Source organism: Pimephales promelas, chromosome 18, assembly GCF_988280905.1.
Source record: "Pimephales promelas chromosome 18, fPimPro1.hap1.1, whole genome shotgun sequence".
NCBI classification, from domain to species: Eukaryota; Metazoa; Chordata; class Actinopteri; order Cypriniformes; family Leuciscidae; genus Pimephales; species Pimephales promelas.
The window spans coordinates 20,825,912-20,844,127 of record NC_142786.1 but is presented as its reverse complement, the minus strand read 5'-3'; the positions used below and the strand labels follow the sequence as shown (position 1 = coordinate 20,844,127).

The 18,216-nt window shown below is 37.4% G+C and overlaps 2 protein-coding genes across 2 annotated transcripts; both read left to right on the top strand.

The window, feature by feature from the left end:
• Positions 1-923: 923 nt before the first annotated feature.
• Positions 924-15,254, top strand: eloa (elongin A). The gene is made up of 12 exons (XM_039680661.2): positions 924-1,080; positions 2,423-2,479; positions 2,578-2,693; positions 3,535-4,013; positions 4,333-4,607; positions 4,679-4,790; positions 7,678-7,830; positions 8,105-8,202; positions 9,052-9,232; positions 10,047-10,173; positions 12,928-13,076; positions 14,634-15,254. The coding sequence occupies exons 1-12, from the start codon at positions 1,009-1,011 to the stop codon at positions 14,693-14,695; spliced, it is 1,881 nt and encodes a 626-aa protein (XP_039536595.2). The 5' UTR covers positions 924-1,008; the 3' UTR covers positions 14,696-15,254.
• An 801-nt stretch (positions 15,255-16,055) lies between these two features.
• On the top strand, positions 16,056-17,892 carry pithd1 (PITH (C-terminal proteasome-interacting domain of thioredoxin-like) domain containing 1). Its single transcript, XM_039680722.2, has 6 exons — positions 16,056-16,422; positions 16,762-16,805; positions 16,939-17,016; positions 17,116-17,220; positions 17,312-17,420; positions 17,588-17,892. The coding sequence occupies exons 1-6, from the start codon at positions 16,234-16,236 to the stop codon at positions 17,687-17,689; spliced, it is 627 nt and encodes a 208-aa protein (XP_039536656.1). The 5' UTR covers positions 16,056-16,233; the 3' UTR covers positions 17,690-17,892.
• Positions 17,893-18,216: the final 324 nt, after the last annotated feature.

Genomic DNA, 18,216 nt, shown 5'->3' with positions numbered 1-18,216 from the left:
TGCTTGAAAATTTGCTTGCGTCTTTAGTCAAGGAGATGTTTTACTGTTGTTGTGGTGAGTCCTTTTATTTTAATAATTTTTAAAGGGATAGTTAACCCCAAATTTTTTATATTTCTTTCATTAATTACTCACCCTCATGTCGTTTCAAACCCATAAGACTTTCGGTTCCTGCTTTATATTAAGTGGCTTAAGTACTATGTACTTACATTGTAATTAATCATTTGATACAATGGACTTATACATGTTTTTACATTGTACTTATAATTTAAAAATACCGGCATGTAATTACAGCTGTAATTATTTTATGTAATTGAACAGTTGGCCCTTCCCTTACACCTTAACCCATCCTTACCTACCCATAACAATATAAAGTGGGACTGAATTTAGTTCATCTTCGGAATTAAGATGTTTTTGATGAAATCTGAGAGCTTTCTGTCCCTCCATTGACAAGCAACTACCCCTTTGATGCTTCAAAAAGTTCCTATAAGAGATTTTACAACTAATCCATATGAATTAAGCCGTTTAGTCCAAATTTTCTAAGGAGATTTGGCTGCTTTCTACAAAGAACAGACTGAATTTAGGCTTTTATTCACATATAAACCTTGATTAGTGAAACAAGCTCAACCGAACCTGGTCATTGGTTCTTTCTGAAGCTCAAAAGTGCTGCGTAACACAAGAATGAATCTCATTGGTTCGCGCACGTTAAGCGAACATGTGTGTGTGTGGATGAATGTTTGAAGACATTGCAAATTATAAATAAATAGTTTGCTAGTAAAAGATGATGACTCTATTTAACCTCTTTTAGTAGGATGTATTTGAAATACCACCTTGAATTATAAAAGCTTAACGATAAATGCATCATGACCTCATCGAGTGACCAAAATGGCTTTATGACAGCAGTATGACGTATTTCCGGTTTTTGTTTTCGGAGTGACGGAAGTTCGTAGCAGTCTGACTCTGAAACAACAGCAGGCCCCCACTTCCGGGCAATATGTACCAGCTGTAAACATGGCGGAGGAGCTAATGGAAGCAGTCGAGAAGTTGCGATTGAGGCTCGAGGAGAATCAAGAGCCTCGCAAGGTAATACACCCTTTCTCTGAGACGAAGCCAACACTTTACGTCGACGCTTTTTGCACAGTGTATGACTGTGTAATACGCGCTTCTGCTCGTGGCTAGTCTGAGGATCGTGCAAAATCGCTATCCAGAAATCCTACGTATAACAATTACAACAGCAGCAGACCGTGAAATGAATGATCGATCAGATTTTCAGACTTTTTCCTTAAATATGCCAGAGGAAGCAGAATCAGAAGCTAGTGCTCAGGTAGCAGAAATGACAACCATAGCAATTTATTATGATAACTGTGACAGATGAAGACAGGCCGTGATAGTGCAGCAGAGTGGATGTTACTCTATAAAACATGATTCCTCCGCAATACTCACTGTACTTAAACTAAGGCTGTGTCTCAAATTTAGAGAACTGCCTACGCATTATTGTGTAGAGCCGAGTTTCAGATGCGACCCCCCTGTTCCTCTAGACTAGAGGCCACGACTACACTTTAAGTGCGCTTAAATGCCTTGTTTGGTAAATTTGGCTATTTTAGTTTGGTAAATGAGTCTTGGACACTATATAACAAATTAATAACTTTGACACTACTGTTATTTACTACTGTTAAATACCACAGTACTACCATGTTATTTGGACACTGCACCATGTTCTTATCATACTCATTTTGGCATGAACACTTCCTTGAAATATGTACATATCATGGTGTATGATATGGTACTGCCAGTATTTTTCTAACTGTCAAATCGATTAATTGGTGGAACATAATATGCGTGTGTCCTGTAAATATATACATGTATGTTTATGTTTCTCTGTGTATGTGTATATGTGTGTATAAACACAGAAATGTTCACTCACGTGTATGTATAATTATAATAAAACGTATACACATTATGTAAACAAAAACTTTTATGTCAATGCGATTAATCGATTTGACAGGAGGACAATTTGGGTCTATGTATATTTTTATATAACTACGCTCGCATCTCTTTTCTGTGGTTTTAGGTTTAGTTTTATACAATGATGCGATTTAGTATTTTAGTATTATATATAGGCTACATTGTAAGTGATTTTTTTTTGTAGATAACTAATAAGAATGGTCTTGTTGTCCACAAAGAGTGCAGATAAATGCTTGATTTGATCATTTTTACAATATACTCCTTACAATATTATTGTTTTTCATGGTCAAAAATGAAAATTTTGCCCCAACTGGCAGTGGTGGGTGTTATGAGAAAATGTTTGTGTGTGTGTGTGTGTATATATATATATATATATATAGTATAATCATAACAATGGATTAATTAATCTCTTGTCTGTGATATGCATTCTTATATTTTTCCTCCTCCTTGTTCTGTCTAGCTTCTGAAAACTCTCAAAAGGTTGGGGGAGCTGCCCATGACGGTAGACATCCTGGTGGTAAGATCAAAATATTGCTTATCTTCACATCTATTACTTTTGGTTTGATCTCACAGATCTCTAGCTTTTAATATGTTTGTTTTCTCTGATTCTTGCAGGAAACTGGCATTGGGAAGGCTGTGAATTCTCTGCGCAAACATGAATTTGCTGGAGAGGTTGCGAAGAACCTTGTGGCCAAGTGGAAAAAGCTGGTGCCAGAGAGATCTGCAGACAGGTAAGCTTCATAAAGTGATCTATTATCTGTTAATTTCATTGCAATTAACTTTTTTTAGGTAATGAAAATGCAGAACATCTTCTAAAGAAAACCGAAACTGAAACAACTGTTCTTTAGAATATGCCCATGGTCCAGACTTAACTTTTTGTCACAACTGCCTGTGGCGAGTGATTTGAGAAAAATGAATGGGCCATACATATTTTTATATCTAAGTTTAAGGAAGGTGAGTTTTTTATTTATTTATTTATTTATTTAAGTCTCTTATGCTAAGAAAGTCTGCATATTTGATCAAAAATCCAGTAAAACCGTAATGTTGAGAAAAATATTTTCCATGTGAATATATTTAAAAATGTAATTTATTCCTGTGATCAAAGCTGAATTTTCACTCCAGTCTTCAGTGTCACATGATCCTTCAGAAATCATTCTAATATGCTGATTTGCTGCTTATGAAACATTTTTTATTATCGATGTTAAAAGCAAAATGATTAACTTAATTATTTTGTGGGAACGTTATAATTTTTTTTCAGGATTCTTTGATAAATAGAAATGTCAAATGAAAAGCATTTATTTGAAATGTATATATTTAGGTAACAATGTAGAGGTCTTTACTTTCAATTTAGATTAATTTAATGGATCCTTGCCGAGTAAAAGTATTCATTTCTTATAAGAAAATCTTAATGATCCCAAACTTTTGAACCGTAGTGAATATAAGTTACCACTGGCACTGCTGATGAGTTTTATTCTAATTTGATGTTTGTTGGGTGTTCATTTTGGAACCTTGGCAATGTTGAGAGATACGAGATGAATAATAAGTTTATATATGGTTCATGTTTATCAATAGACCAACTGTAAAGGAGGGACGTTCCCACTCACGCATTGAGTCTGGAGGGCACAAACGAGTCCGGGAACGGTCTCCAGACGAACCTCCACTTATGGAGGAGGAGCAACACGACGAGATGGAATACCAGCATGGCTACTCGCCCTCGCCTCCACAGAACTACAGCTCACAGTACAGACACAGCAGTGCAAGGGGGTATCAGTCAGATGAGTATGAAAGCCCTCCAGAAGAGGAGCTGGAGCCGGAGCCTAGTCCTCCACGTAATGACATTAGACACAACAAGCCACACAAAGAGCCAGTCAGAGAGCACAGTTCCCAAGACATACGGGAACGGGAGAGACGGAAGCACCAACCCGGCGGCAGCAAGGAGAGGACGCACAGAGCCGAACGAGAGCAACAGGGTGGGACGAGTCACAAATCTAAACATGATCGACATTTAAGCTCACACGAGAGCAAAAAGGAAAAGAAAGGAGGAAGTGATGGTAAGAAGTCTCTTATGCTCACCAAGTCTGCATTTATTTCATGACAAATACAGTAATATTGTGAAATATCAATACAATCTAAAACAGCGTATTTCTGTTTTAGTCCATTTCAAAATCAAATATTTTCAGCATCGTTACTCCAGTCTGCAACCATGATTGTTTCAAGGATTTTTTGATGAATAGAAAGTTCAAAAGAACCGCATTTATATTATGAAATAGAATCTTTTATAACATTATAAATGTCTTTACTGTCACTTTTGATCAATTGTTTGTTTATTCGAAGTATAAGATTTTAGGTTGATCTGCTTTTGTCCTTAAGGAAAATCAAGGGAGAGGGGGGAAGTTCCAGAGAAAATGGATGAGGAAGAGGAGCCTTTTGAAGCTCCAACCATGTCTTTTGAATCCTTCCTCACGTATGACGCCCCGACCCCAAGCAAAAAGAAGAAAAAGCAGTCCTCGCGACCCCCTCAGCCTCCGGCTTCGGTTCCTTCGGCTTCCTCGAAGTCTGGCAAGGCTAACGGCACCAGCAGTAAACACTCAAAGCCATCCTCTTCCACAGCGACCACGCCTGCTGTTCCAGAGAAACGCAGGAAGGTGAGGCTGAACTTGTTATTCTGGTGGGGTGAAGGGATTTGTCAAAGGATTTCTAATCATTATTTCTCCAGGTAGTGGATGTGGTTCCCATGCTGCCTGATATCCCTTTGCCATCCATCCAGCCCAACTACAGACCACTGCCCTCCATTGATCTTACGCCACTGTCCCCCCAGAGACGCAAAAGTACGTGTTTTTTAGTTTTAGAACACTTTAAAGAGGACCTATTTTGTTCAAATTTCTTTAGTGTGTAATGTTGCTGTTTGAGCATAAAAAAAGCTCTGCAAAGTTACAAAGCCCCTCCAGTGGGAGTTATTCTCTATATCAGTGCCAGTGTTGCTGAACTCCCTGAAACGTCTCCATTGTAGAGTTTACTTCCAGGAACGAGCACGTCACAATATTCCTCATTTAAATAATTCCCGCAAAAATAATTCCCGCCTGGTTGAGTTAGTAGTGTGTTGAAACTGGGCTGTTCCAGTCCACTTTTACCTCGTTTCCACCAAAAAAGAACTGGTTTGGAACTGGTGCTGGTTCAAAGTTGGTTCAACTTACGAACCTTCTCAGAACCTGTTTGTTTTTCCACTGACTAGAGAGACCAGCGAACCACTTTGTTACGTTACTGTGTACTAGAGCCCGACCGATAAAGGATTTTGAAGGCAGATACCGATACAAATATTTATTGATTTTAAAATCGGATATTCCGATATGTCTGCCGATGTATATTTTTTTTTTTACTTCAGAAGCGCGCAACAAAACATTAACAGATTTCCCTAACATTAGTTATTTGTAGTTATTTATGAGTTTTAACTAAAATAATATGATAATGCACTTTAAAAAGAAAATTTTTATTGTCAGAACAGATTGATGATAGTGACTTTAGCTAGCTTTGTGGTTAGCTAGTCTATGATGAGCCATAATTTAGCAATGGATTACGTCATACTGCAAATTGTAAAACATACATTTTCAATATAACAGGCCAAGGAGATATGACACGTCTCATTGCTATCATTGTCACGTGCTTTTAAAGAAATACTTCAGTCACATTGTCAAAAGTTAAAAGGACAGTGTTACGACCGTCTAGGGCTCGCCACAACATAAATAAATATGCGCTCACTCGCAAAGGTAGAGTTTAAACAAATATAAATTTATTAACAAAAAAAAAAGGAAAGAGAGAAAAAAAATAACAAAGGGGTTAAATTCAGGAGTGGACAAGGCCAAAATAACAAACAAAATTAACTAATTTTGTACCCTCTAAATTCCCTACAAAAAAAAAAAAAAAAACAAGAAATAAATCACGCTCAAAGAAGAATACAACACAACTTCCCTAACTCCTTAGCCCAAACAGAGAATAAACATATGCAAAAATAAATGGCGTCACACTCCCTACTTCCCCTAAATTAAATGTTTACAAATAATATTTACATCATACAACTGAAGGCCAAAGTGCTTCAAAATAACATAGAAATTGCAAATCAAACAAAAACAAGTTTCAAAAAAGGTACATAACCATAAAGGCAATCAAGCGCAAAACAAAGTTGCTCAGACCAATCAGGATCAGACCAATCAGGATCTCTGCTAGCTAGAGTACAGGCCACGTCTTCTCCTGCAACAAAACACTCAGAATACACACATACTTTCTAAAAAAAAGACATTATCTGTAACAACAGTCATTAAACTACACTGTAACAACGTAACGTAACTATTACTAGCTAATTCCGCTTCACTCTCAGCTTATTTAACAGGCGCAAAACTGGACATGATAGTCACAAATTTTGTCATGCTTATTTGAGTTAAGAGAACTGATGGAGATGTTCTTTTAATTGTTATTCAAGCAATGTATGTCTCGTGACCAACTCAACGAGTGTTGCCAACATGGACGGTGTACAAGACTCCCAACACTCATGACATGGTTCAAGCATGTTTCGTCAGTTTTTATTTTATTTTTGAAATATTAATTTATTGGCCATTATAACTGCCGATACCGATAGTTTGGAAAATGCCTAATATCGGCCGATAATATCGGCCTGCCGTTATATCGGTCTGGCTCTACATGTGTACGTCGCCATACATCTTAGCTTTCCCATTCCCGTCGTGTTGTTGGTCACAATAACCCCGCCCCTAGCCCACGACGTAAACATGACGTGGTAAAAGAAAGATTCTAGTTCAGCAAAGAGTTGGCCCCGCTTAGGAACCAATTTTCCTGGTCAAGAACCGGTTCTTTGACTGTCGAAACACAAAGAACTCGTTCTCGAGAAGGCACCGGCTCCGAACCAGCTCTCAAAATGCATTGTTAGAAAAGGGGTATTTTAGACATGCACTTGCGAACTTCCCTAAGCACTTCCCCTCAGGTGAATCTCTGCCACCATTTTGAAGTGCATTTCACTTCGTGAAGTGGGCGAGGGAAGTTTATATGGACCAGACCCTCACTCCCTCAATTTTGACTTAGATGTACACTTCAGGCAGCAATATTGCGCTTAATTTACCCCACCACAAACAACTCTGATTAAACGATTTCCTAAGGAAAAAATAAATAAATAAATCTGGATTGATTGTTGACCCTTAGTGATCTTAGCTCGTTCCAGTTCAGCCTGTTGCAAAGGTTTCGCCAGTAGTGGGCACTCATGCAACTTAAGCAATGACTTACATCCGAGTGAGCAAGACGGAGGAAAGTTGGAGAGTGAATGACATGACAATTTATTGAATTGAACGCAGCCCTGGCGGTTATGGTTAGGGGGCGGGACGTGTCACACGCTTGAAGCGCTTGACAAAACACTGATCCAGCCGTCCAGTCTGAGCAGAGCGTGCTTTTCAGAATAGAGACAGGAACTAAACAGCGTTACTGACAGACTGTGAAGAGAGGAGCCGCAACAATGTCAATTGTCAACAATGTGATTTTTCAAGCATAAAAACGTATTCTAGTAGAGCCCAAAAACAAAATCAAAACATGCCCCATAAATCAAACTGCCTAACATACCTGAAAAAAACAAAACAGAATTGAAATCAAAACAAATCATGTATACATCCCAATGATTCTGTCTGCATTGACTCAAAGCAACATGTTTTTCTCCTTTAGTCGCTGTGTCAAATGACGAAGAGGATCTTGGCTGCGCAGGTCGAAGGCTGAACTCCAAAATGGTTGTGTACTCTGGGTCCAAGACTGCATATTTGCCGAAAATGATGTCTCTGTATGATCAGTGCATTAGAGTCCTGCAGAACAATATAGATTGTGAGTTTTCTCATTCTCTGATTATTTGTTTTAATAATATTTTAATTAAACATTTCAGTATAGTGTGTTTAGCCCTAATGGGATATTACATAACAAAGCACATCTCAAGAGTCACAGATGGCTGTTTGTGGGAAAAATCTGGCCGCACTTTATATTGCCATAATCAAATCGCTGTAAAGGATGATGTTTCAGGCTGACCGAAGTGTTTACCGCATACATCACCTAAATAATTAATCAGCTTTTTACTAATATTTTATTTATTTATTTTTTTTAGCGATTGATGAAGTGGGTGGAGTGCCATTTGAGATTCTGGAGCCTGTTCTGGAGAGATGCACGCCTGAGCAGCTTTACAGGATTGAGCAGTGCAATCAGGTGTGTTTGTGTCAAGTTGTGAAAAGTCACGTGCAGATTATCTATTTTATAGTTTTAATCACATATCTGTTGTGTTATTCCACATGCATTATATTAATACATTAGATTAAACATAAGTTACAGTAAATATAAATGTACACCTGTACTGTTGTTGTTGTTTTGTTGTCTGTCTTTTATGATATTTATTTATATTGTAAAGCACATTGGACAATGCAAATTGTATTTAATTGTGCTATATAAATAAACTACCATACCATACCATAATTATAATTTTACTAAAGATTTTGCCGAGTAGGCTCTTAGAGAGACTGAATGCTTTATCGAACTGTTTCAGACACTGTGATGATGTTGCAATGTACTGTATGTTATGAGAAAAAGTAGTTTTTTTTTTTTTTTTTTACCTTGGATGCATGTAAACCTACTGTTGGAGGTCTCTAAAACTAAATTATGAGCCTTTAAAACAGCATAATAGGGGCATTTTTAAGCAGCACAACTGTTTTCTGAAACAAAGCATCATATTCGAATGATTTCTGAAAGATGTCTTCCAGTCTGACTGAAGACTGGATTAATGATGCTGAAAATTCTGCTTTGCAACACAGGATTTAATTACAGTGTAAAATATATTGCAATATGTTATTTTTAATTTGTATAGTATTTCACAATATTACGGTTTTTGATTAAATAAATGCAGTCTTAGTGAGCAAGAGAGACTTCTTAAAAAAACATTAAAAAAGCTTTCTAACCCCAAGTTTTTAAACATTAGTTATTTATCTCAAGATTAACGCTGCATGCAAGGTTTTCCTTTAGCTAATTTTGGGCAAATCTTTGATTGCAAGTGTATCTTATCAGTATTTCACAGAAGAGTCAGATGATCTGTGGATGAGACACTGTAAGAGGGATTTTAGACGTGAAGCTCCTCAAGAGTATGAATCCTGGAGGGAGCTGTATCTCCGGCTCCACGAAGAACGGGAAGAACGTCTGCGCAAGCTCACGATGAACATCAGCTCTGCCCATGCAAACAAACCTAAAGGTGCTCGGAGGCAGTAGTCAGGACATTTAGATCAAAGTTAATGCATAAACGTTTACTTTTCAGTAAAGCTGTCAATTTAACTCATAATACAATTACTCAATTAACTTATTGGGGGAAAATATTATTAGCAAACATGTATATTTGACTTAAAGGTGCAGTATGAAATTTCTGAGACTTGAACACTGTTGATATTTTAAAATCAATCCAATCAAGCGCACCGCTTTCTTTGCTCCACCATCAAAATGCACAAACACACAATGCAGTGGATGTGTCTTTTTTCTAGAAGAAGTGAAGCAAAATAATGCTTGTGAAAAATAAAGCGAGGAGGAGCTTTTCTCTTTGTAATGTCTCTCAGCCATCTTTCTACATTAATTCTTCAAATCTCCCTCTTGCTCACTCTCTCTCCTCCCTCATTAGGTGGACACGCCCCCTTGTGCTGATTGGCTACAAGTTAATTGTGGCACTTGTTCCGATCAGAAATCACTTACTTCACCTTTAAGTCTATTTTTATGTCTATTCAAAGCTTTGCTTATCTGACATGTCAGATGTCAATGTCTTTGAATATCATCCATTTCAATATTTGGTGAGAAACTCTCTTCAAACATAATTAAAAACATTATCTCCTAAAACATAATTCAATTAATTAATGAATTAATCAGCACATCATGCAGTTAACTCAACTCAATATTTTTTGGAAAAAAAGTCAATTGCTTAAACATATATTAACTAAATGAGTGAAATAAAAATATGGCTTCAGGATTCAGTGACCAGTGCTCACAATCAATGTTTGTAATATATTATTGACTTTTAACAGGACGGCAAGTTAAAATGGCGTATGTTAACTCAGCCGCTAAGCCTCCACGGAATATCCTCCGTCTTCAAGAGAAGTTTGGCACTAAAAATGGTTCTACCAGCACAAGCTCTGCTCCTCCATCTGCCAGGTGAGTGAATGCTGCAATAATCATTATGATGTTCCTGCTGACAATCTTCTTTTCTTCTGAGTTTCTCAATTTTTTTTGTTGTAACTGCATTTTAGGGTGTCCACACTCGGCAACAAACTCTGATGCGATTGTTCTGTTAGTGTGGTTGATTTGAATTAGTGTGAATGCTCTCATCTGAACCCTTGTGACAACAAACAAGTGAACCGAGACGCTGAAAAGATAGATCTCACTCTGCTTCCAAACAAACTTTCTCATATTTTCCTTTTCACATTTTATAAGCTCTACTGGAGTTCTCAGCTGGTCAAAATACCATCGTTTGTAGCACATACAACGAGCGCATTTAGCCCTCGATTCGAATGTTCGGTGGACGGGTGCGCAATTTGCGATTTGTAATAATACTTTATGATTGTTCTTTTTCAGACTGTACGAACTAGAGCCCGACCGATTAAGGATTTTGAAGGCCGATACAGATACAAATATTTGTTGGTTTTAAGATCCGATATTCCGATATGTATCGGCCGATATTATTATTATATTTTTTATTTCAGAAACGCACAACAAAATATTAACAGATTTCTCTAACATTAGTTATTTGTAGATATTTATGAGTTTTAAAGCTAAAGCTACACTGTGTGATTTTTATCCCCATCTAGTGGTGAAAAGGTATATGACCATCCAGTGAATAATAGTTTCTGTTCCTCTTTATTCCGATTTCGTATTCACTCCTACGGTGGCCAATGTAGTCCAAGATTAACATGGCTTCCAGTTCGACCTCGTCCATGAGTGTTAATTCAAACGTAAACACGAAAGGCGAAGCTTGAATTAACGGGTATGTCCCTCTTTGGCTAATGTACTTTCAAGATGGAGGGGCAACATGGCGACCGACATTAGAACCGCTTACCCGTATGTATTTTCAATGGCATATTATTCACTCATGAGAATACTTTATTACTCGAACGAAGTAAATATACATTAATGAGCACATATATTTTTGAAAGAAGTGTTTTTAGCTAACAATAAACTATAAGAGTTACACAGTGTAGTTTTAACTAAAATAATATGATGCATTTTAAAAAGAAACTTGTTTCTATTGTCACAACAGAACAGAGGAACATCAAAATATATTAAAGTTCTGATAAATAAAATAATAATTAGTCCCTACATTGCCTTTGACCTTATGCACAGCTGCACTACTTCCTGAACTTAAGCCAGCTCCTTGTTTCCTGTCTGCTATTATTGGCCGAACTTGATTAATTCAGGTGTGTCTGATTATTGTTGCTGTGACTACTGAGGTCAGACACACCTGAATTAATCAATTTGACCAATAATGGCAGACAGGAAACAAGGAGCTGGCTTAAGTTCAGGAAGTAATGTAGCTGTGCATAAAGCCAATTGCAATGTCAGCTTGCTTATCCCTTTACCTGCACTTTTTAAATTCTTTCCATCAAGCTACATCAAACCATTTTCAATCATCAGTTGCTGCCTGCCTTCAAAAACCTACTATTTAGCGATTCTAATCTAAATCCATTACAGAACGACAGTTTGCAACGCACACTTGGCGTCGTTGGATTTCACACACGTGTAAAAGAAAAGCTAACATTTATTAATTTTTATTCAAGCAATGTATGTCTCGTGACCAACTCACCATGAACACACTTCACCGTTTATCTCACTCACGGAAAACTGGTTCTCTCTGCCTGACTCTGGCTGGATCAGCGGGTTGCAGGATGTGTGGTGCGTTATACACGAGTGTTGCCAACAGGGACGGTGTATTGTGCCCTCTGATGGACAAACTATACAACTCCAACACTCATGACATGGTTGAAGCGTGATTCGTCCATTTTTATTATATTTTTGAAATATTCATTTATCGGCCATTATAACTGCCGATACCGATATTTTAGAAAATGCCTAATATCGGTCTGGCTCTAGTACGAACATGCCATGTCACACTATAAGATCCAAGTTTTCATTAATGTCAGACTGTGAGATAGTCGAGATGCGTTAAAAATTTACACGCAAGAAACTCTTCCGGAGTTTTACATCAATCAGTTACGCGTTCGGTGACTGTGAGCTGCATTACGCGCAGGATTGAAATGGTGGCTACAAAGAAATCTCTAATGTTAATTTTGGTCATGGCTTGTCTTGGAAAATGAAGACAATTTGTTCGTTGTCATAGCAGAAGTCACACTGCAGGACTGTGAGTCAAATCTTCTGACACTGCCAGAATAAAATTTTAGCGCAATGGTCATTAATAATCGGCTCTCGGTGAACATGTCAAATTAACGATCAAAGACTTAAAATTTTAGCCTAGGATCAGAGGAATCTTTTAGGATTTGCACAATTTGTCTCAGATAGCCAAAATCTTACAGTGTGAACCTGGCTTAAGTTCCATTGCGAAATATATACATAATAAAAGCCCACCTAACAGGTTGAACATATCCCTATGTATTTAAGGTCGGTTTTAAAATGCCAGTGTGAATGCTTAGCGGACCAGGGCTAAAAGGGTTGTTTGTTTTTTTTTCAAGCAAACTTCAAGTGTGAACACACCCTAAAGTCACCATGAAATCAAAATGGACATTACTTGTTTTTGTTATGAAATATTCTAGCATTTCTCATAAATGATTTATCCATGCACGTTGTTATTTTGTAAGTCCTGCCCTATACTTGTTCGAGAAGCCATTTCTAGAAGACTACCGCAACTTCTGTTTCATGCTGACTTTATGACGCTAACTCTTGATTCTTCATGTGCAGGATCAGACCAGCAACAAACTACAGCTCCCATAGCAAACCCGCCGAGGTTGGTCAGTCTTCTGTTAGCAGCCCCCCTGAGTCCTCCTCACGCTCCTCTGCTCCCAGCACTGCTGGTGGACACAGTGCCAGAGACAAACCACAAGTCAAAAGTGAGTCAAAATAAACATGATTGCTCAGCTGCTGCTGTTACACATTTATCTACAGCTATGTATACTTAGCTCCTAGTTATATAATGAGTTCTTTTATAGAAATGGGTGTATTGTAGCCTGGCTGGCCAGACCCACATCAATATGTTGGGTCTGGGAACTCACCATTGGCAGAGCTCAATCCGAGGGGCGGGATAAACCACTGTCTTTTATTCCTTCTGCACGCAATAGGATAGCGCAACCAACCAGAGCGTTTTCCCACCAGCGGAGCTAGTTGATAGATTAAACTTTTGCTGTATCTGGTCGGCAAAGCTACGAACACATTTTCCTTTTTTAAAAATGACTTAAGTGCAGTTCTTTTCTCAAAGAAAAGCTGAACTCAAAGTCCTCCAGATTCACGGCCAAAGCCGATTCGAAATACCGCTGTTCGCCAGTTTCTTTCTTTAAGTTGCAAGGAACCGTCGCAACTCTGTCATCGTTATTTAAAGCCCGCCCGCCGACTCTATACACGATGTGATTGGCCTGGCTAGAGTTTGGTTTTTCCATCTCGCAAGCCAACGGACAGTTGCTTGATCGCCCTGACTGCAAAATTAATTTGCTCCCGTTAGAGTGCGTCTAGATTTCTAGGCTAGGTGTATTGCACAGTAGTGGCCAAAAGTGATGTTCGGCCTAGGAAAATGAACTTAAAGGAGTAGTTCACTTTTCAAAAAACTTTTGCTGATGATTTAGTCACCCCCATGTCATCCAAGATGTCCATGTCTTTCTTTCTTCAGTCGAAAAGAAATTAAGGTTTTTGATGAAAACATTCCAGGATTTTTCTCCATATAATGGACTTCAATGGGAACCAAACGGTTCAAAGTCCAAATGAGAGTTTCAGTGCAAATTGTTCAAAGGGCTTTAAACAATTTCAGACGATGAATAAGGGTCTTATCAAGCGAAACGATCGCTCATTTAAAGAAAATTTACATCGTTTAAGTTTTATAAGCTCAAATGCTCACCTTGCTTTGTTCTGTGATGCGCGTTCGTGACTCTCCTGTTTGAACTCGTTCATCAAAATGAACGAATCTTTTTTTGAGTCAATTCGTTCGTTGAATGAACCAAATGACTCTGAAACAGATTTGTTCATTTTGATGAGTTTTTTTTTTTTTAAAGTGAACTACTCCTTTAAGCTTTTATTGTAATGTTAAAGATTTCGTAAACATATTACATCGTCAATTGCTAAATTGTATGGATGTCATTTTTGTACATAATCTTTTCATGCAAAGAAATTATGAACGCGTGCAAAAACAATATCAATGTATGATTTTTCCTGTCAGCTTTATTATTTTGTCAGATAAATGCCTTACCCACATTAAGTGATTTGTTCTTCCCTTATGTTTAAAACATTTGGATGGTTTAATCAAACTTGTAGGGTCATTAAAATCAAATATCAAATGCCAGACATCACTGTTAACCACTACTGTATATTAACCATTGGTGTTGAGAAAATCATGTCCAATATTTGCCCATTGAACTGGTTATGTTTGGACATTTTTACCACTTCTGTGTTTTCTGTTTCAGAAATTGCTCCTATGATGGCTAAGACTATCAAGGCATTCAAGAACAGATTTTCTCGCCGGTAAAAGGGAAAAATGTTTTATGTGTGTGTGATATGAGACAACAACTGGAGGAAAAAAAAAAAACTTTTATTCTGTTATGCTTCTTAGGAAATGTGCAATGCCCTCTCACTTCTTATGTTTTAATGCTTTTTAATATTACCAGTACAGTTTAATATTACCAGCTCAGTGGATGCAATTACAAAAAAAAAAATCAGCATCAGCAACCATCCACACTCAATTGTCATAGCACGTCGTAAGCTTTTTCAAACACCGAAAAACATGTGGTACACTACAGATTACAATGAGACACCACAAACCAGATTCACTGTTACGTGTTTATTTAATTGGTAAACTATAATCACTGCATCGTCATGGGGCTAAGTATATGGTTTTATGGTAGTGTGAGAATGAGATAAGATGTAAAAAGTTCAAGGACTGTACACTTCCTCACCATTATATTTATTATTTTAAATCTTGGACCTGGCAGCCCTGGACCTTGCCTTGAATGAAAGATCAAGTCATTTTAATAGATTTTATGAAGTGTTCTATGGACATTTTTAATAAAATCCATGTGTTGCTCTCACTATTTTCCTATTTATTTGTGTATGAATGCATATTTAATATAATTTTATGCTGAATTGTTTTGGTTATGATCCAGTAACTTCACTCTGCCCTTTCACCTGAAATTAATATCGGCATTTCTCACTCATCCTCATGTTGTCCCAAACCTGTATGACTTTCTTTCGTCAGTGGAACACAAAAGATGTTCGTGGCTAGTTCACTATTTATTTATTTATTTTTATAAAATGAAAGTAAAGCGAGTTGCTGTATTTAAGTCTAGATTAGAGGTTTAGAACAGTGAGTATATAATTACAATTAATTTAATAGCTTTACTTTATTGGAACAGACTGTTTTTTTCCTTATTGAATGCAAAATCGTAATACAACAAAACGACATAAAACAGTCAATATACAGAAAAAACTGGCACTGTTGGCTCAACACAGCAGAACCATATTAAATCCAAAAAAGCACATAATACATACAATTGAATAATAGTAACCTGTAACATATTATATAATACAAGCAAATTATACAGCTGTATTGCGTTTTACTGATGGTATCTGAGAAGTATTTTAATTAATGTAACAAGGGTGTTGAAATTTATATTATAATATTATGAAATTACAATTCTCAGAGGCAGACATGTACACATCAAATCAGACTGAAAACGAATTTACAATCAAGACAAAAAAAATAATAATTGAACGGACTGCTTTGTTTCCACTTTATTTACGCTGACGCACAGACGCGACCATTGCGTCACAAAAACGCGACTCCCATTTCGGCTCCTCATTGGTTCCCTTGCTTTTTAAGGTCCAATCATATTCCACCTTTCATATTTGCGTGTTGTCTACTTTGTAGCTTCCACCACCTGTGTGTGTAACTGCGATTTTAGCATATGTCACAGAAATCGCTCGAGCTGTCGAATATCTCCCATTAGAACATAGTTGTGAGTGTTTTGGCACTTTTTTCCGTTGTTCACAAACACACACACACACACCATGTCGGGTCACGGCCACGGCCACGGTCACGGCTGCTGTGAATGCGAGCACGAGCCTGCTGAGCGAGGAGTGGAATATGAGCTGTACAAACGCATTGATATCGAGAAGCTTCAGTGTTTGAACGAGAGCCGAGACGGAGACGGGAAACTGGTCTTCAAGCCTTGGGATCAACGCACTGACAGGACGAAGGTACGCAGTGTATAGAATAGTTTTGTAGGAGGTTTTTGACAGCAAGTTAAAGCCACCACATATATTATAATCTTAAAAGTAAAGATTTACCACCTTTTGTTTGTTGTATATTGTGTGTGTGTATGTCTATATATTATGAACAAGAATGCATAAGTGTGCGTGTAGTGTAGCACACACACACACACACACACACACACACACACACACACACACACACGTAAATTATGTTTTATATATTTAAGAATAGAGAAATTAAACACACTGGCTGTTTTATTATCAGATTGCTCTTCTGTTTGTTGTAATGTACCAGTTATGTGATGTCTCCCATGTCATTTTCAGTTTGTTGAAAGTGATGCTGACGAGGAGCTTCTGTTCAATATACCGTAAGCATTATATTGCAGCAGCATTCATCCTCCTAGACTAATTTCAATTTCTGTTCTGTTCTTATTCAATTTCTATTTAATGCAATTTGCCAGCAGACGTGGATGTGTTTAATGCCCATGGTTAAATCTGCAGGTTTACAGGTAGCGTGAAGCTGAAAGGGATCATTATTGCTGGAGAAGATGATGAGTCACACCCAGCTGAAATGAGACTGTGAGTTTGCTCTCACTGTAAAATGAGACCTCTCTTGCAGCGTCACATATGGATAGTGCAACTACAATTTACATGCTGCAACTGGTGCTTTTTAATCAGGTACAAGAACATACCCCAAATGTCATTTGATGATACAAGCAGAGAGCCAGAACAAGCCTTTCGCCTAAACAGGGATCCGCATGCCGAGCTTGAGTATCCAACCAAGTAAGCAAATTTTAAGTATGTTAACATGCACAAGAACATTAATTATACTGTACACTAAACCTATGTTGACCACCTCCAACATTTTAAATAGGATTGCGAGATTCTCCAATGTTGAGCACTTATCTATCCACATATCTCGAAACTTTGGGACAGAATCCACTCGTGTGTATTACATTGGTCTGCGGGGAGAATACACAGAGGTCAGTACTGGATTAAACATGTTCTGCTATAACAATAACTGGTTGGAAATGCACTACATACTTATGATAATATGTTAGTGTTGCTGTTTTTATAAATATTTGTTTCATTTTGGAAAGGAAAATAGGATCAGATAATCCTTCATCTAGTATCTTTTTATCTCTTTCAGGCTCACAGACATGAGGTAACAATCTGCAACTACGAAGCAGCAGCCAATCCAGCAGATCACAAAGTGAAGAGCATTACACCCCAGACACAGTTCATATCATGACAAACGGAAGAGAGAGAATCCCACGCCTGCTGTGTCAAACTATAAAAGTGTGCATGAGTTTTGGTAACGGCCAGAGGATTTATTTACTATGGTTTGTTTATCTGCTAATTTGCCAATAAACATTAAGCTATATTTATATTACTAAATGTATGCTTATGTCAAATAAACGCTTCAAATAACAGAACAGATGAGCCATGCAAGAAGTCTGTTCTTTAAATGTCAAGTGGAAAGTTTATGCTCTCAGTTTGGTATTCTAATGTAGTACTCATGCATTTAATATTTTTTTGCACTATTTGGTTCAAATGTGAGATTAAAAACCATTTAGGAAAATGTGTTCTACTCGGGTCCTCAAAGTGTTTAATATTGATTGATTCCTGGGGTTTGTTTAAAAGTGAATTTTTCTGGTTAATTTCAATCACTTTTGGCATTTCATAATATCACAGAAATGTTACAACAACTTATGCATTATGCTGCTGTTAGTTAAATACAAATTCTGTAACACTTTAATTTACAGTGTCTTGTTACAT